Raw genomic sequence first — 18,991 nt, forward strand, 5'->3', positions numbered from 1 at the left:
GATGCGGTTTATTGGTGCGGGGCGGTAGATAAATACACAGACTGCGCTCACGGACGGGGCTTGTACAGACATTTATAGCTGCGGTCGTGAGGAGGGGCCCGCACCGAGACACCCCACCGCCCTGAGGGTGGCGTACCCGTCACCCCCGGCGGTGCCTCCGGCCAGTCCCCTGGGGCACGGGTTGGTTGGAAGGTGAAAAGGGAAGAAATGGGCCGCAGCCCTTTTGGGTTGGGTTGTTGGTTGTGGGTTTGTTTTTTTTTCTTGTGCAAGGTTATGTAGCAGTACAGGGTGTGCAAAGAGCTGGCGCGGGGCTGTGGGGTGTCCGGGCGGACTGGGAGCAGTGGCACGGGACCGGTCAGTGCAGCCGTGAGCAACCCAGGATGGGGAACCGAGCCCAGTATGAGCACAGGGAGCAACGGGGCAGTGTCCAGCACTGGCACCCAGCACCGTGGGAGGAAGTGGGCCCCTTGTCTATACACAAATCGGTATAAAATCCTAACGCAGACTAGCAATACAACATAAAACCGGGAGTAGGGCTGTGGCAGGGTCCTGGCAGCCACTCCTGCAGCCCTGGTGAAGTGACCCTGGCAGCAGCCGCACGTCTTGAGTTCCTCTGCAGGCAGTCAGTGTCCACAGCCCCTGGCTAAGGCTGAGAGAGATGTCCTGCTGGAAGCCCTCCTCCTCCCAGGCCTATGTCTGGAGCAGCAAAGGGCCACTGTTGTGAGCTATGTAAACATAGGAAATACCATCAGATCAGTTCTAGGTGATGGGGTCCAGGTTAATTAGGAGAGTGTGATCCCATTCCAGGCTGGCTTGATGGCTTTTGGGATGCTATTGCTGGAAGAGTGGGGCTACATTAAGGGTTTTGTGGCTGCTCTTGCCTGTAAAGAACATGGCAGATGCTTTTACATTGATAGCAACTGAAGCTGGGGCTGCTGGAACTTGAGAGGAGTAAACTTTGTCACGTGGTGTGTCAGATGCTGAGCCTGAAAAGAAGCCAGGAATGGCAGAAGGAACCCTCTGTGTGGCTGCTGGAGATAAGGGTGATGAAAGAGGAGCATGGAGGACACGAGCACCCTCCTCATCTGAAAGAGTTGGAGGAAGGGGTACAGCTGAAGAAGTCCTGGTTGATCTGGCGTGGGTAGCCCTCCAGCACTTTCACCTGGACTGGATCAAACTTCCAGTAATCTCGGCCTCTCAGGAAATAGGCAAAACCTGTGGGTGAGAGAGGAAGGGTTAGGAGAGACAGGGCTGGCACAGCTCTTGGCTCTCTTGTAGCGTTTTGTCTTGTTGACACTCTGCAGCATATGCAGCACCGAAAGAGAGCCTTTGAAGAAGCAGGAAATGCTGCTAGGTTCATTTCACTTGAACCCAGGCTTGCAGCTTATACTGTTTTAGTTTTAGTGGGAGAGTAAGCAGGATGTTATTTGTTATTCCTTGTGGTTTTAAGTATGTTGTAACCAGGTAGTGGCCTGGCCCTGAGAGGGCAGGGGACATCTATGACCTGAACAGGGCCTATGACAGGGAACTTGTGAAGACCTGATGTGGAGCATCTGTTACTGTGGGGAAGCTGACCTGGGATTTAGGCTCTGGAAGCAGTGGGGCGTTGTTCCACGGCATCCTTTGGGAGCAGAGAGGCAGTCACCGAACCTGTCATCCCAAGCACCCTCCCTGGCTGTCCTGTGGCACTGCCATGCTGTCTTCAGCATGAGGCACATCTGGGAGGACTAGGCAATACCAAAAGCAGCCTCTTCATTCAGGACAGCTGCCTAGGCTGAAGTGTGGGCAGTGTTTCTGCTGTTTTCTCATAGCTTGCTTTGTTGTGAGCGGTCACAGCTGCGTAGGACTCTGACCATTTCTTGGTTAGAAGTTTGAATTCTCTCGATCAAACATGTAACTGTTGATTGTTGCAATTAATGACAAAACTTCTCACTTTTATGGGAGAAGCCTCAGTTCCCTACCCACTGGAGGGAGCTGCCTCTCTCTATACTATATGGCATGTGCTACGGCTGGGAAGCATCCACTACTACCAAATGTCTGTCTATTCCAGCTGGGCAGTGGTGTCAGCCTGAGTACCCACCCCAGAGCAGGCCATGTCCCTGCTGCACTGACCAAACTCATCCTGAAAAGCTGCGTCGATCTCCTGAGGGACACCACGCCAGTCAGCCATGGTTCGGGGGTAGATGTTGTCCACCTGGCGGGTGTGAGGGTTGAAGCGCCAGTAGTTGCCTCCACTGAAGATGTAGATCTTGTTCTTCTCAGCCCCCCACACCAGAGCTGCCTGCACAGGGGATGCAGGGAGGCCCAGCTCCACAATCGGGGTGGGACCAGATACCCGTCTCTCGCCATCATAAATCCAGTACTGAGAATCTGGCAAGGAGACAGAAAAGGGAGACGGGTTCAGAAGCTCTTTGGCGTCTGATAATTCGGCAGTCAACTGTGCAACTGGAGCTGGTGCCTTGGCAGAGCTCCCAGGGAAAGCTATGTATGAGAGGCAAAAACCCTACCAGTGTCATGGACATGGTCACTGACAGGTGCCCAAAGTGCCATCAGTGTAAGGAGTTGACTTCCCACCTCAGTCCAACCTGGAGGGTGTCAGTGGTGGGATGAGGAGGACCATTTTAGCAGCTGGTTTTTCTATGTTTGTGGAAGTTATAATAAAAGACTTGGCCTGCAGGACCAAGCCTTTACCCTGCAAACTCAGCGCTTAGAGGAGAACATATGTGGGCATGCACAGGCATAAAGGGGGCATGCGACTGTACAGGAGCAAGCTACAGAAACCAAGAAGAAGTTGCCAATCTGAAATAGAGACTGGAAGAATATTTCCAGATTAGATTAAAATGGGAATCTCTGTAATTAGCCTAGGGCATGTAATACTTTCCCCTTATCTCATTTTAACTCATGGTAGGAGCCTGCCAATTTTAGCACTGTAAGTCCTTGTGTGCAGGTCAGGTGCTAAGTAATCTGTTTATGCAGGAACACTGCCTGCAGAGCCGCGTGGTGTGCTTTCTGGTACTCAGTTTCTCTGTATGCAGACAGGGCATGCACACCCAGGGCAGCTGAGTACCTACGTCATTCTGCGTCCCTGCTATTATATTTACACTTGGAAAGAGCATTAAAGAAAAAAGGAGCTGAAACAGGGATTGTTGCTGGTCTTGAACTCCAGAGATGGCCAGGAGCAGGTTTGGCCCCCTGTGGATGATTGATTTTTAATCCCTGTGATGGCAGGAGGTTGCCTGAGAAGCTCTGCATCCAGGGCTCTGAGGAGCAGAGATGATGTTGTCCATCCCCTGAGCAGGGCCTTGGGGCCACAGGTGCAGGAGTTTCACAACCTGTGAAAGTGTCTGGGGCTCTCTTCTGGCACAGCGCTTCCAAGGACAGCTGGGGAGATGGAGCAAGTGTTTCATTCTTCCTCCTCTGCCAGTAGCATTGCCAAGGGCAGAGGCTCAAAACAAATGTTTGTGTTCCAGAGAAGGAGAATGGGATATCATGGCTATGTCTAAAATAAAAATGACCCCTCCTTCTCTCTTCCCCCTGCTAAAAAGTTATATACTGAATAGAGAAGGAAAGAAATAACAAGGATCACTGGATTGCTGAGGATGCCCAGAAGGTTTTTTCTCCCAGGAACTTGTTGGGTCATGAATAGCCCTCAGTAAAGAAGATGCATTTCAAAGCCGTCTGATCCCAGTCCAGCTCTTACCTTGGAAAAACCAGATATTGCCCAGGGGGTCCTCAAAGGTGGCTTCAACAGAGCTGGGGATCCCCTGCCAGTGGCGGGAGGCCAGAGCTGGGTAGCCGTCCTGCAGCTTTCCAGCGCGGAGCCGCCACACATAGCGGGACTTGAAGAAGAACAGCTCCCCTCGGATGGTGGAAGCGGCGTCGAAAGCTGTGTCACAGGCGTCGGGCTGCACAGACTGCCAAAGCACAGCTGGTCAGGTGCTTGGACTTGAGGGAGCCCCCCTTGCCCAAGCTGGGTTCAATGGATGGGAAGTCCCTGTGTCCGGGCAACTCTCCTTGTCTCAGCCAGTTTTGGGTGGGCACATGCTGCCCAAAGATTCCCTCCCCACACATCCCAGGCGGTGCCAGCCAGGGGGTCCAGACCTGGGCTCAGCAGCATGCGTGGAAGACACAGACACCAAACATGCGTAAGCCTGCTGGTGGCCTCACAGTGAGGACAGTCCCTGCAGCTGGGAACAAGTTGTGGTGTTAGAGAAGGACAGAGACCAGCTGTTGACTCACCTCCACGTTGGTGATCTCATTTGTTTCAAGGTCTGGCTGGGGCAGCTCTGCTGGCTGAGTTGGGGTTGGGTTGGGATCTAGTTTGGGTTTCCCATAGAGGTACTGGATACCTTGCTTGTCATCCTCACTCAGACTTAGTGGGTAGCGGAAGATGTAGAAAGGAGACATCAGTGACTTGGAGACAGCTGTGTGCTGCAGGCCCAGGACGTGGCCAAACTCATGAGCAGCCACTTGGAGGAGGTCGGTGCCTGCAAAAGGAAAAGATGTGAGGTGCTTTTGATTGTGTGGAGGATGCCTGCCTCCTAGGCTCTCTTCTACCAATTATCAGTCACTGACAATGCACTGAGGTATGTTGTAGGAGCCAAATGTGAGGAAAGAGAAATCTACCTCGACTACAGTGCTTGCAGGTTGTTGTTCCCAGGGGTTTTCTGGTGCACTGTCAGTGAATTTATACACTCAGGTACTAGTCTGGGCATGTGAGTAATTTGTAATTCTGTTGTCAGGGGTTTATGTACCCCATTAGCTATCAGGAAGAAAAGGGGTTTTTGTGTGCTTTTGGATGGAAGAAATTTGCACGAGAAAGAAATCTGGCCCATAGAAATAGGTGTTGGTGTGGTAATGTTGGGTTTTGTCCACCTAGCCCTGCAGCAGTTGTTGGCTACGGCTGTAGTGTATCAGGTCCCATTTAGATCATGTCCACTGTGGAAGATACCTGCATCAGTGAGGATTTTAAAACTTGCTAATGGCCGTTGTCACACAGACAGCAGAGGGAGCTCATTTATTGCTTGTGTGTGACTGTAGCAAGAAGGTGACATTTAGATATAAATCCATAAAAAAATATCCAGTGTCAAGGCCTGGGCATTCTTCACCAGACTCAAGTAGATTTATGGGAGATCATGTTTTAGGAATACATGACCTTGGAGCATCTAGAAAAGGAGAGGGGGAAAAGTGGGTTTCAGTATGCAAAAATGTATCATTTGGCGGGTGTTGTTTAGCTTCCAATGGATCCTTTTTGAAGTTGATAAATTTCAGGGGAAGCTTGAAGAGCGGCATATTAAGCAGCGAAGCTTGTGAGCGGGGCTGTTTGTTGACAAGTCCCAGCGTATTCATTCACTTGACTTCAGCCAGAAATCCTCTGAGCTGCAGCCCCAGTGATGAGAAAGGCAGAGATGTGAGTCAGCCAGCCTCACTGTTCCAAGCAGGATTTCCCTGCTGGCTCCAGGGGAGCAGGTCACTTCTCAGCACCAGGACAGGATGGGACAGAGGGGATACAGCTGGCAGGAACGCCTGGGAAGGGTGGAGGGGAAGGTAAGCCCCTGTCTTCCTCTCCTCGTCAGCTTTACATTGAAGCGATGAATTTGCACAGCACAGACCCAATTAAATCTAGGTCAGCTGAGAAAGTGTGATTTCTATGTCAGTGATTTATTACAAACTTTCAGACACTTCTGTTTAGTTTGGCAGGCTCCTCACTCGATGCTTTCCAGTGTTGGCAGATCAGCTGTGCTGTTGTCAGATTCTCTGGGGGGAGTGAACAACAGCACGCCTGAAGGAGCTGTGCTGGGGACCATTACCGTGTCCCTCGCAGAAGGTCCTCCACATGGAGTCCTGCTTCCTGCATGGCTCTGGGGTGACCCCAGGGCACACCTTGGCCCTTCTTATGCTTCTGCTCTCCCATCTGTAAAATGAGGCTAAGGATTTCCCCATCTCACTGAGAGCTGAGACAAGGATTTATCCATGTTTATATCATAAAGCTCTTTTCAGCATATTAAATGGCAATTAGCTGCAAAGAGCTTTTGTAACATTTATTTATGGAAGACATCTCTTAGGATGGGGGGAAAAGCCATAGAATAGGGCTGGATTCTGATAGGAACTGGCATCCACTTTCAGTTCTTGGTTTGCTTCCAACACTGCCTTTGTGGGAGAATGTAGGAAATTCTTCAACACAGACAGCCCCAACAAAGGGTGAAAAATGGCAGAGCCCACCCTTCTCTAAGGAGCAGAAACACTTCTGCAGAAAGAGCTGGTGCTCTGTGGTTCTTGTTTGGGGTCAGCATGAACAGGGTCGGAGACATAGTGGTCCTGTGCCCCACGCAGATGCTCAAGTTAGCATACAACTGGCAACGACAGGGACTGTGGGGGAGCCCATCTGAGCCCTGAACATTGACATGAACAAAATGATTGGGAAACCCCAGAGAGGCAGGGGTTTAACTTGGGCTTTGTGATTGTGTTGTTGTCTCTGTAGATAAACTGGAAAGGAGGAGGGGCTGACCTGGGTTAATTTTGGTGGGTCTTGCAGAAACTGATGCTTTGGGCACTGATCCAGAGCATCCCAGGCAATACTGTAGTATCTCATGAGATACTGTGACACCAGACCCTGAGTGCCTGAGTAAAGAGCTACCAGCTTGGATCTATTATTAGCTGAAAAAAAAAAAAAAAAAGAAAACGAAAAAAAAAAGAATCTTGACTTGATGTGGTGTTGTTTATGGTCAGAGCATTCCCAGGCCACAGGGGCAGAGCTGGAGCCTGGGTGGTTTCCCTTTATGGACTTGTTCAAAGAGAAAATACTTTGCGGGCAGGCAGTGAACAGTGCGTGCAGGGACTGGGGCTGAGGCTGTCCTTTGGAAGACAACTGTGTCAGCCAGTGCTTGAGCCTCAGTTTTCCTTCATGTCTTCCCTGCTTTATTTCTAACGGCTCCTGCTGATGCTGGGTGCAATTCCCAAGTGGCAGGTGTGTGGCTGGGCAGAGGAGCCCTCTCTCAGATGTGTCTCTCTTGCTCCTCGGGCACAGGGGGAGCCCACCAGGAAACCAGGGTCCTGGTGCTGAACAGAGACTTTCCTGTGGCTGAAGGGTGACAAGAAAAGACCTGAATACTACCAGTAGGGTTGTAACTGGTAGGAGACAACAATGCACACCACAAAAATGATTTCTGCCGTTCAGTTTCACAGGGTCCCTGTTCACACAACTGAATCATTTCCAAGTGCCCTGATAAGCATCCTGAAGCGTCCACAGCTCCCCCTGAAACAGTACCGTACCCAGGTTGTTCCCAATTGTCCAGGTCTCATCATAGTCAAAATGGACATCTCCCTCCCGGTGTGTCTTGGGGAAGAACGCATGTGCCAGGATCCCTCCAGGCCCGTCAAAAGGCAAATTATCTCCATGCCAGTACCTGGAGGGAAGACACATTGTACCTCAGACAAACGGCCGTGTGCCTCCAGTGAACAGCATCATATGGCCAAAGGTGGGGAGCCACTGCGAGGGGACAGCAGCTCTCACTCCCATCCCAAGTCCCACCAGTCCAGATCGATTGTTTCAAGCCCTTTGGATTGCCACAAACTCAGTTCTGCATCTGCACTGAGGAAGCAGAACTCGGTGACACCAAGCCCTGGGGAGTTTGTATGTTTTCTCAGGGATGTTTCTCTCCTCCCCCCATTCAGCTTCCAGCCCAAAGCTGACCATGGAGCCTAAAGAATTAAGGAGGTGACTGCTTGAGTGAAGGTTAAGTCAACATAGCTGAGTGGTGGTGGGATGCAGAGGGGCAGCCAGCAGTGAACTCAGCCAAACCCTCTGTTGACTACTGAAGGAAACCCATGAGAGATGTGACCACTTTAGAGAGCTGAGGGAGGCACAGGCACAGCATGCAAATCGCATCACTGCTTGGACGGTCTCCACTGCCTTTATTAGTTTTGTGCAAACATGCAGCAGAGGGAAGTCTTTGCCCCATTGCGTATTTTGCCAAAAGTGAGTTTTAGGCCAGGAGCCAAGATTCATTTAACCAAGAAACTATATTTGTCTTTGGGCAGACAGTTACGTCGTTCAGTCAAGGGACAGGATGGAAGACCTGAAGATGGAAAGTCAAAACAAATGCTTAGGAAAACAGCCTGTGGGCAGAGAAATGTAAATGTACCAGGAAAATTAATGAACGATCAGTAACGGTACTGTGCACAGCCAACATGGAACAGCTGCACTTACACCAAGCAGCCCACAACTGACAAAAAAAAAAAAAAAAAAATTCCCAGTGTCTGAAAGCAGAAATATGAGCCTCCACTCAAGTGCCTAAGTTGTGTGCTGGCAGGTCTCTGCTCTGGTTAGAGGCTTGGGGTCTTGCCTGCAAGGCTGCTCTCTCTGGGAGAAGGGTGCTGCAGCCCACCGTACTCACCTTGTGAAGTCGATGACGATGTCAGCCCGGCCCTCCTGCACTTCGGTGAAGGTCAGGGGGGTCACGTCGCTCCAGACTTTCAAAGCTTCCTCAATGGTCCTTCTCACTTTAGCTTTTACAAGTTGCCACGGGAACCTGATAATTCTGAAAGGCAACAGACACTGGATGAGGAGAGCATCAGCCACTGTCCTATGGACACTGCTGTCATGAAGACACTAGCTGTAGGATCAAGGTTACTAGGGCTGCCGCCCTTTCTCAGCACCAGAACATCTCCAATCCATAGAAGCACTGCTCCATCACCCTCTTCCAAGCAACACATGCAGCAGATGATAAATCCCATCAGTGTTGAAACCCTCTGGCTGGTGGGCACACAGGTGAGCTCTCTGGAGAGCTTTGCAGATCTGTGTTTATCTGGAGTGAAGTGATGCAGCATTTCCCAGGTCTGTCCCCCACGAACCCAACCCCACAGAAGTGCCTGGGAGTGGTGTGATGTGATTTCTTCTCAGTCTCTGCATTTTTTGCCCCTGGAAACCTGGGCTCACTCAGAGAGGCTGCTGCCTCTTCTGCCCTCCTATAAGATAAGCAGACTGTAAGGTCTGCCACAGAGGGAACTTTCTTTCCCTTCCATTAACAGTGTTAGTGTGTGTTCACCTCTGCTGTGTTTCTTTCTTTAACACTGTTGACCAAAAAAAAAAAAAGGAAGAAGCCTTTTCGTTATCTATAGCCTTCTAACGCCATGAGGAACTGTCTCCTGCACTTAATTAAACAAAAGATCATTTACGTGCTGTCAAAGTCCATATGAGTGTGCTCACCTCTCCACTCATGCCCCTGTGGGCAACTGGGGCGGCAGCACAACCCTCCCACAAGCCTGTTGAGCAGATTTGAAACTGAGAATGTGTGGGGTGATTTGGGCAAAACTTTACACTGAAGGCATGTTTATGGGAACATCAATAACAGCTGAATAAAAAGGTCTTTTTAAAATAAACTGTGAAGTGAGTCCACAGTGGGGTGGCTGGGGGGAGCAAAGGCACAGCAAGAGAGGACCGATGGTGGAGGCAAGGCTCGGCACGTGTCAGGGATCTGATGTAGGGAAGTGAACATATGCACATGGGGGTGTTGATGTGGGACTGACCGAGGGCTGATGCAATGGCTGTGCAGAATATGTTTGGGCAAGGGTGGGTGGGCAGCTGTGTTTATGGGAGCGTGTGTGTGAGGGGATGTGGAGGTGCTGGGTACAACCCTGCTGGTGAATCAGCACGTGGCTCCCCTGCTCCCCAGCTGGCCGTACCCAGTTTCAAGGCTGCCCTCCAGCTCTTATGGTCACATTGCAGCCTGCCATGCTCCCGGGAACATCAGACTGAGAGGTCTGGGGAGGGAAAAGCAAACCAGACTGACTCCTGTTTTGGGCCTCTCTTACTTGTAGGTGAGATCAGTCTTGTCCCAGCGTCCACCAGAGAGAACGAACCGCTTCTGCCGGTTCCGCCCGTTCTGGCCATCTGGCAACACCGGGAGATCCGGCACACCACACCGCGGTGGGTTCCAGCGTGCTGCCTGCTCATCTGCACCCACGGGGAAGCCCTTGGTGGGCACGCCGGTCCCCACAGCATTCACCAAGGAAGACAGCCAAGGACTCTGCTCTTTCCAGGTGTGACGCTTTCGAGACACATCCTGAAAGAGAAAAGCAAAGCCATGACTTCAGTGTCTGGGAAGAGAGGTCCTGATGCAGAGTGGTGGATGACTCCCCACAGCAGCCCTGCAGCGGTGAGTTCCACCTTTGCCTGGGGCTGTTCCCTGACTGCTAGGGCACAAACTGCTCCCCACAAACATCCTTCGTTCCCTGGGCTCTGCTGCTGCCAGGCCGGGTCACACCTGGGAGGCACTGTGTCATGCCATGGCACCCCCAAAGCACTGGGCTATTTTTGGCCCACTTTTCTTTGGCAGCAGGCCGGCAGGAAATGCTTTTGCAAGCTGTGGATGAGAACCAGACCCTTCAAGAACGAAACAAATCACTAGGGAGTAAATTCTCCCCCTTTGCCCCACATCCTTTTTCCCTCCTGGCCCTGGGTAGAGGTGATATTAATGGGATGAAGCCTTTAGTTCCCAGCACATGGTTGTGCTCCTCGTCATTCTAGTGGTGTCTCCTTGCTGTCCTGGCATGGTGAGCAGGCTCTCAGCATGGCTGGAGGACAGCACAAGCTGGAGAGCAGGACGCATGGGTCTGGAGGGCGACTCAGCCCACCCCATGGGACAGAGAGCTGCAGTGACTGTACCTGCAGCCCCTATCATTGCCTGAGCTCACGAATTCTGCAGAGGAAGGGACAGGACCATACGCCCTTGCACATGATAAGGTCACCTGGGCTCTTCCACCCATAGTTTGAAAAGCATGGTTCCTCTTGGCAACATTAGTTAGTGCTAATTAGCTGACTTCCATTGGTTTCCCACCTGACAGCAGGACTATGGGGCCACCATGAAACATGACCCAAGCACAATCCCCAGCCTGCCGTAAGGCATGTGGGGTGAGAGGTGCTTGGTCCCTGTGTCACCGTGCTGTACAAGCCAAACATCCAAAAGCAGATTTTTTTGCCTGATTCTGTGCAGGCAAATTTAAAGGTGTTTGAGCAGCAGGAGGAGCTGAAATGCAGCAGTGATGCATGTTTACTTGGTGAGGCTGGCTCCAGAGTGAGGACCTGGAGAGGTCCCCTTCCTTCCCCTGCAAAGAGCTGCCTTCTTCCAGGGCAGCTCTCCTGGCTGCCCTGCTGGGGACACAAAGGTTAGGTGGGCATGATGCCAGGGCTGCCCTGATGTCGTGTAATCCACGTGCTGCCGCTGCTCTGTTCCCTACAATGAGCCCATTCATGCGGGCTGGAATGAAGTGTGAAGCCCTTGGCATTAATTCCGCTACTGAGCTCCCAACTCTGTAATGGCCCCGTGCCTCCGAGTGATGCATGGATGGACACAGGAGCCAGGGAGGTCACACAAGGTGCAATTTAGGTGTCCAGCTCTTTGTCTGTTAACACTCCAGTTAGCTGGCTCGTCCTCCCCAGCCAGACAAGACACCCTTGGTGGCTTGGCATCTGCTAACCTCTGCCTTAGAAACCATTGACCCAATCCTGGTGTCCCAGTGCACTTTCACACAGCATGGGAACCACGCCAGAGAAATGTGCAAAGAGAGAAAGCCATTTTACATCCTGATCAGCAAAGCCTACCCAAGCCACCAGCACTGAGAATCCAGCTAGTGCTTTGGTGGAAGGAAGGTGTACGGACTGGCCTGTCCCACAGGAGTCTCCACCAGGCTGGTCCAGCTAAACACTGGAGCCCTGCTGGGTTGGAGGTACCTGTCTCTCTAAGAGGAGCTCTCTAGGAGCTGCCTGGCACCCTGCCTGGGCTGGCAGCTAGCACCTGCAAAGAACAACTGGCAGGAGGAGCTGATAAGGTTCATGTCCTGGCCAACGTCTTGCTCCCAGCCCCAATGAGACCCTCTGCCAAGCACATAATGACAGCTGTGTCACCAAAGCCCAGCCAGGGGGGGAGCTGCTTGGCTCCTTGCTCCTGAGTGTGCCCACGAGCACCCACTGCCACCAGAGGCAGGTCCTGCTGCCCAAGGACATGGAGCGATGAATGTGTCTTGTTTCCTAGGACCAGGAGGTGCAGGACAGCCGCTCCAAGGCACATGGGGAGAGTGGAGATGGACCCTGGGTAGACCCCTCGCTGTGGAACTGGGAGCACTGGGAAACCCTCAGGAGTTGCCCAGGTAAGCAGCAAGTTGCCTTGCTGGCTGAGGCTGATACAGATGGGCTTACTGCTGTTTTTTTGTCTTGGCTATCCTAAGCACATTCCACCCAGTCTCCCAGGAAGGCTGGTTGTTTCCTTCCTGGCTGGGGACACTGACATAACCTGAAGATTATCACTGTTCTCCGAGCAGGAGCAGAGAGAGGAGGTACTTTTCCTTCTTGCCCTGAGGAATCCCTTGTTCAGAGGCAGACCAGAGTTAGGCTTTCTCTCTCCTCTTTGGTTAGCTCAAGGCCACTGGCATGAATCCCAGCTTCCAGCCATCCAAACCCCACCTTGCCTTAGGCAGGACCTTCCCTGCTCCTGCCTGCCTGCCCACTCCTGTGACAGGGCGCTGGGAAGGGACACAGCACGGCCCTGCAAACAGCTCTGGGTGGAGGCAGAAGGCGAGACCTGCCCTGCTGCCCTGTGTGCTTGATGTGCCCCTAGACAAATAGTGAGTCTCTCCCTGTCGTCACTGCACTGACATTAGCACCATGGCAGGAAAGGGCTGGAAAATGCCACTGCAGGCGCAGCCGGCAAGGGGAAATGTGACAGGCAGAAACTACTTGCCAAACAATGCTCAGGAGACACGTCAGGCTGGAGATTTTGGTCTCCTTGGCTGGACACACCTCACTGCAAGCACTTCCCAAGGCTTAAATAACATGTCCTCTTGCTTAAGGTTGCATCCTTCCCACCCAGTGCTGAAGCCACCCTCTTTTGGCGAGATCCTGCTTTGTTCTCCTGAGCAGTGGCATAACGCCCCAAAGCGTAAGCTTAGGGGTTTGCTTAGAGCTGTGCTGCTGCTGAAGCTAGTGCAAACATGTGAAGAGAGGATGGGGAGGGCACTGGCTGCTGGGTAACTATCAAGGTATCCCCACTCCTCCCATCCCATCACCAGAGGGGAAAGGATTACCAAAGACCAAAAGCAAAGGAAAGTCCCTGCAACCCACGGCAGGTGTTCAGACCAGAGCCGAATCTGAGCCTCCGGCTAAGGCTGTGTGCAGCCACTTGCCACTTGCACCGCCCCTCCCAATATAACCCACAGTTGGGGTGGCATCTGTGCATGGGAACAGCTTTTAGCCACAGGAAGAGGCCAGGGCTTTGCAATAGAGACTGAGCAGCAAAACGTCTGCACAACATGAGCACAGAGAGGCTGCCAGACCTGAAACTAAGGGCCGAGGGAAGTGAGGACAGCAGAGGAGCAAAGCTATGCAGAGAGGGCTGTGCTGCAGGCTGGCCACAACTCCTCACAAAGAAAGTGCCTCTCATTAGCAGCCTTGTGACCGAAAGGCTGAGAGGGAACAGGAAGGAAAGGACAGATCCCATGGGAGAGCAGAAACCACAGCGGAGGTACAGACTGCCTACTCGGTTCCTCACAGATTTATCAGCCCTCAAACGCTGCGACACAACAGCCATCACTTCTGGGTCTGCTGGGGCCAGATGAACACCAGCCAGGCTTCCCAGGAAGTTTCCCAGCCATCCTGAGGAGCCGAGAGCATCTTTAACCTCATTGTGTTGGGCAGCACTCACCCTTCAGAGCCTCCTGAGAGGAGAAGCAGCCGGAGCAGCACAGCTACAGTGGAGTATCAGCAATGCTGTGTATAAAAACCCTCAAGAGTGAGGCCAGTGCCTGGTACCAACAAACCCAGTGCTCTCCTCTGCCCCCGTCCATCTTCTGCTGCCTGCCCTGAACTCAAACTTGTCTCCTGTCATGTACCTAATTACCTTGGCTCCTGCTGCTCCTGCAGCATGGACATGAAAAGAGACCCCCCTCCCTGTCAGACAGGAGTGACTGGACAAGTTACAACGTGAATCCCATCAGTCTTGGATACTTCCCCCGTCACTGGGGGCTGTTTCCTCTTCTGCTAGGGGATAAGCTCATGGGTTTTCTCCCCACCTCCCTGTCCCTTCTGCTGCTGCTTTTCTATTTCTCCCTGCTTTCTCCTTCTGTTACTCAGTGTTTGGTGAGACCCTGCTGTTTGCTGCCTCTTTGGCTAGTAGCATTATCCTCCTCCCACCTATGAGCCTGCATCTCGGAACACTCCTGACCTTAGTTCAACACATGGGGAAGGAGAGCAGAGGTGCTTTCTCCTGTGGTTCTCATGTAAGACAGTTCTCTCACCCCATTTCTGTGCACTGTTGGGTGGCTGTGGCCCCCAGGGGCTCTGCACCCCCTTAACAGGCCGCAGCAATGTTCCTTCCCGAGATCAGCACTGTTGTCCTGACATATAGAGTGCTACAGACAGCTTTTTGGCCAGCCTGCCCCTCTGCCCAGCATGGATTTGCAGTGGTTGGATTTGAAAGTGCAGCTACAGCTGATGGTTAGTGGTAAAACTGGAGCCAGCTCCACTGCGGTCAGGTGGTGTCCCAGAAGATGACTGGGCTTGGCAGGTGCTAATGCTAGTGTCAAAAATTCATGGCAGAAACAGATTATATTTGTGGTCTGCTCAGACCCTGAGCTAAGCATGCTCTCGGTCAAGGCACTGTTAGAGGAAACAATGGAAACTCGGTGGAAACAATGCCTAAGCAAAGCCACCAGGTTTATTGATCCTACCTCCCCCAGAAGAAGGCAGTCTCTTTCTCAACCTCTTTAACTATGAATTCTTTGCTTAAACAAAATATTTCTGCTACAGGACTGGCTCCTTCATGCTGGGCTGCAGCCCGGTCCTGCTGCAGACAGGTCCAGGGGTAACGCAAGGTCTGCGGCCAAGCGTTGGCCAAACGGGAGGTGCCGCAGTGCCTGGCTGTGCATACACAGTTGGAGGTTCCTCTCCACTCACTTCCCATACTCTGTGGAACCATCAAGCAGTACCTCCTGGGGCCTGACAGTTTGTTTCCGGATTATTTAGTGGTAGTTGTTGTTGGCAACAAAAAAAGGAAAATGTTTATTTTTCCTAAGCAACGTGGAACATGAAACATTATGGACTGCAAATGTTTATGCCCACAGACAGAATGAGGAGACGCAGGCTCTGATGTAACAAGAGAAAGCAAATGAATAAACACTACAGGACTATTTTTATTATCAGACACTTTAATTATGTGAGAGTTTGTGAGTCTAGTCCATCAACAACACTGCAACCAAGCTGCTGGTGTCACCGAAGCAACAGTTTGCCAGAAACGGGAGTACTCACAAAGCAAACAAGCCCCGGGATTGCCAGGATAGCAAAAGGTTTCAAGAGCCCTATTGTGATGACCTAGAAATCCCCTTGAAACCAAGAAAACGCTCTAAGATGCAGCACACTCCAGGCCAAGGAGGAAGGGGGTTGAGATTGTTCATTGGGCAATTACATCCAAGTTAAGGTGAGCAATGAGTTATCAGTGCCCAGCCCAAGGACACCAGCCAGGACATCTCCTACTGGGTACGGCCACCTGGCACAGCGCAGCCCTCTTCAGAGCTGTGGGGGGATGTTCTGCCCTCAGTGAGTGCATGCTGCTCAGCTGTGCAAGCTGGGATCTCCAAATCCCCAAGACAACCACTGTCCCCCTGCCCAATCTCCTTGAGATGTCCTGGGGGATCTCCCCCTCCACTAATTTTCAGAGCGCCACTTTTGTGAGATAGTGATGCCTCTTTCCTGCCCAAATCCCACTAAGAGGAGGATGTCTGGTCACCTGTCTCTTCTTGTGGGTCTCATCTGCACCAGGATGTCAGCGAACCTCTAAAAACACAGCTGTGGCCCTCAGCGAACCCCTGAAGGGCTCCACTTTTCATTTTGCTGGACAGCTATGTGCAGACTCAGCAGTGCTTCCATTCACATTACAGGCTCAGCAGACCCTTGTGTAAGAATATCCAGGGAGCCCTTCATTTACCTGTCTGCATATTTGGGATTAGTAGGAATGAGCTGACAGGGTCTCTAGTGTGCAAAGTCTCTGCGGGACAATTTTTCTGTGGAAGATCCTTTTTCAAACAAGACCTACACAGTGCACCCTGCCTCTGCTGAGCCCCCCAAGTTGGTGCCAGGGCAGGGTATGCATGGGGGAAGCAAGCAAAGTGCAGTATGACCTGGAGTGGGGGGATCCTCCCCAAAGTGCTTCTCTCCTCCCTGCTCTCTTCTCCCTCCCTGGTCTGCTTTGCCAGCTGCACATCCCGAGTCTTGCCACACTGCAGACTGTGCATGTGTGTTGCATGTGAAAGTACAAACACAACAAACATGCTGGAGAATAACTGCTTACATGTGTCTTGAGTCTCTCACAGCAGAGGATAAACATGCCTAAAATTACCCCAACGCTCACTGCAGTATTTAAATCACCAAACAAAATGGTGCAAATCAAACCCTTCCTGCGGGAGCTGCCTGAGCCCCGAGTGAGGCAGGCGGCCTCCCTGGCTCCTGGGCTGCAGGCAAAGCAGCACTGTGCTTCCAGGGGGGAACCCACTGGGTTCAGGGCAAGAGCTGCAGGATGTGGCTCCCGAGGGATTACGCTGGCAGCTGGGAGGGTGCCCACCACTTCTGACGGACAGATAGTTTCCCAGCAAATGGACTGACTTTGATTTCCCAGGGGAGCCGAAAGCAATGCAGGAATTCAGTGTCTGCGTGTGCACTGCCCTGAGGACTGCAGATCTTTTGTTCTCAAGTTTTACAGTGGACACCAGACACAGCCTGTATTCTGCTCTCAGTTTTCTCTTTCTTTCTTTAGGTGCTAATATAAAAGTGAAGGAAATCTACAAGGTTTGCTAAAAAGAACACAACTCCTTCTGCTACTTGCCCTGTGTAGCCTGGCTTTAAAATGAATCTAAGCCCTTGATTCCCTTCCCCCTCAGTTACTGCTGTTGTGACTTGTTACTAGAGCACCGAACAGTCATGGTGCAGCATCCTTCGGTGCCTAGCACAGTCCTTGCCCACCCCATCTACTGGCACAGCTCGAGGAAGTCACCATCGTTTGTCTTGTAGGAGTGCGAGTCTCTCTCCTCATCCATCACCCGACAGCAAAAGGTGCCCCAGCAGGAAGTTAGCTGCCGTTAGACTTCGGGAAATTTCTCTTTGTGCGGAGAGACTCAAAGTAGCCAGAGAAGTGAACATGCAATGGTGTGACCGAGCTCTCTAGTAACAGAGGGTAGAAATGCATGCACGGGCCACTGTCAGCCCAGCAATCCCACTTCAGTCATTCTGCACTGACATACGTACCCCAACCGGGAGAGGAATGGGGTGCACTGCTGCAACTTAAGTTGTAAGGGAGAGCCAACCACCATGATGCTGGCTTTACCTGAGAGGCAGTAGAATAACCTTCAGAAGCCTTGACACCAGATAAGGAACCCCAAAGGGCAGCTATTTGGGATGAGAGAACTGCTGTTTCAAAGGATAGGAAAGCACCTGTCCATTTCCAACCCCAAACCAATGCAGCCACTATCTCTGCAAAGACTGGGTGAAATACATTGATCTGAAACCCTGTGGCTCCATGTGGCTCATCAAACACGCAAGCCCAAGGTGTTCCTGAACAAAACATACCTGTAGGAGCATCACCTGGCGTTGCTCCAGCCAAAAGGAAAGTATAAGCACTCGCGATGCAGAGCATAAACCTGGGATGAGGAAGAAACCGTCTCTGGGCAGCAGACTGCTAACTGGGGGGACCTGCTTCAGGAATGTGGTTGCGGATTAGATGGACCAGAAGCCTGAGCAGACCTGGACACATGCATTAACTCTGTGCTCGTCCAGCAGTTTGGTGTATTCCCCCAGCTCAAGGTGTACTGGCCAAAGCAGATGAGCCCCAGCAACCTCTGCAGTCAGTCAGCAGCTGCGAGTACCGGTAAAAGGAGATGAACAGTGCACGTCGCAGCTGGACTAGACCCAAGTTCAGATGGTGTGAAACCCAGGCTGGCTCTCCCTTCCCCGGGGATCCCGCACAGGTCCTTGCTGGCAGCAAGACCAGGACCAGAGGCTCTCCAAGTCCCTCCAGAAGCAGCAGCTTCTCAGCTTGCACACAGCAGAGTGCGAGGCACCCACCAGTCCAGCCAATGTCCCCGCAGAAACGAGAGGTCTCCAGCTTTAGGCAGGTCACTCCCAGCTCACCACTTGCTGCGTTCAGATGAGGATGAAATCTGCAGAGCGGTGTCACAACTGAGGTACAGGGTGCCACTGCCTGAGTGCTTGGCCTCACCTTCCTCCGAGGCAGAGCGGAGCCAAGTGCTGTGACATTTTGTTTGGAATAATACAACCACTTTGGGGGCCAAGGCTGCTCTGTGCCAAGTCCCAGCCCACAGCATATTTAGCAGCCAAGTTAGAAAGTACTCAGATGACAGAGCTGATAATAAAACCATCGGCAGAACCTGAACTAATCCCCTTGGGCTGCTACCGGGCATTTGCTCTGTCATTATTTTATGGCACACCAGCGAAGCGCATGTATATAATATCCCAATTACGCACGCACACATTCCCAGCACAAGGAGCTCTCTGTCCTCTCCCGTACCCCGAATCCCTCACATGCCGCAGCTCTTCTCTGGCAGCAGCCGTCCCCGCTGCTCGCAGCTCCATCCCAGGTGCTGGGATCTGGCAGGCATGTGCGGGAAGAAAGAGCCCTGCTGCTCCCCTCCTGCCTGCGCCTTTGATTCACCCCTTTAGTCTCGTCTCCCCCTAACACTTCTCGGGATTGCCAGCACAGCGTGCGAGGGGGGGAGTGGTATTAGCAGGCAGCGAGTGCTCCGCTGCCTTTAAAGGATGGGGGGGATCCCGTGTCCTCTCGTAAACCCTCCGTATCCCGCTCGCTGTTTATCCTTTGCCTGCTCCGCAGAAGGCAGCACGGCTGTGAAAACTCCCCGAACGTGCCAAGAGGCGGAGCGGGGGTGCCCGGGCAGGGGGCAGCCGGTGACTCCCGGCACCGCATCGCTGCCCGTG

General features: G+C 52.3%; 1 protein-coding gene across 1 annotated transcript; it reads right to left on the minus strand.

Moving 5' to 3' along the window:
- Nucleotides 1-1,081: 1,081 nt before the first annotated feature.
- Nucleotides 1,082-18,631, minus strand: MMP11 (matrix metallopeptidase 11 (stromelysin 3)). Its single transcript, XM_009893234.1, has 8 exons — nucleotides 18,581-18,631; nucleotides 9,814-10,064; nucleotides 8,397-8,540; nucleotides 7,273-7,406; nucleotides 4,240-4,487; nucleotides 3,701-3,914; nucleotides 2,113-2,370; nucleotides 1,082-1,215 (listed from the first exon to the last, which is right to left on the minus strand). Exons 1-8 carry the CDS (start codon nucleotides 18,629-18,631, stop codon nucleotides 1,082-1,084), a joined length of 1,434 nt encoding a protein of 477 aa, XP_009891536.1.
- Between the last annotated feature and the right edge of the window lie 360 nt (nucleotides 18,632-18,991).

This window comes from Charadrius vociferus, unplaced genomic scaffold (genome assembly GCF_000708025.1).
Source record: "Charadrius vociferus isolate BGI_N301 unplaced genomic scaffold, ASM70802v2 scaffold999, whole genome shotgun sequence".
Taxonomy (NCBI): domain Eukaryota; kingdom Metazoa; phylum Chordata; class Aves; order Charadriiformes; family Charadriidae; genus Charadrius; species Charadrius vociferus.

Excerpts from the sequence above, each read along its gene's own strand:
- MMP11 (XM_009893234.1), bottom strand. The coding sequence starts at position 18,631 with ATGGAGCTGCGAGCAGCGGGGACGGCTGCTGCCAGAGAAGAGCTGCGG. Across the intron at positions 8,541-9,813 it reads AAGACTGATCTCACCTACAA|AATTATCAGGTTCCCGTGGC; the intron begins GTAAGAGAGGCC and ends GTTGCCTTTCAG. Across the intron at positions 7,407-8,396 it reads ATCGTCATCGACTTCACAAG|GTACTGGCATGGAGATAATT; the intron begins GTGAGTACGGTG and ends TCTTCCCTCCAG.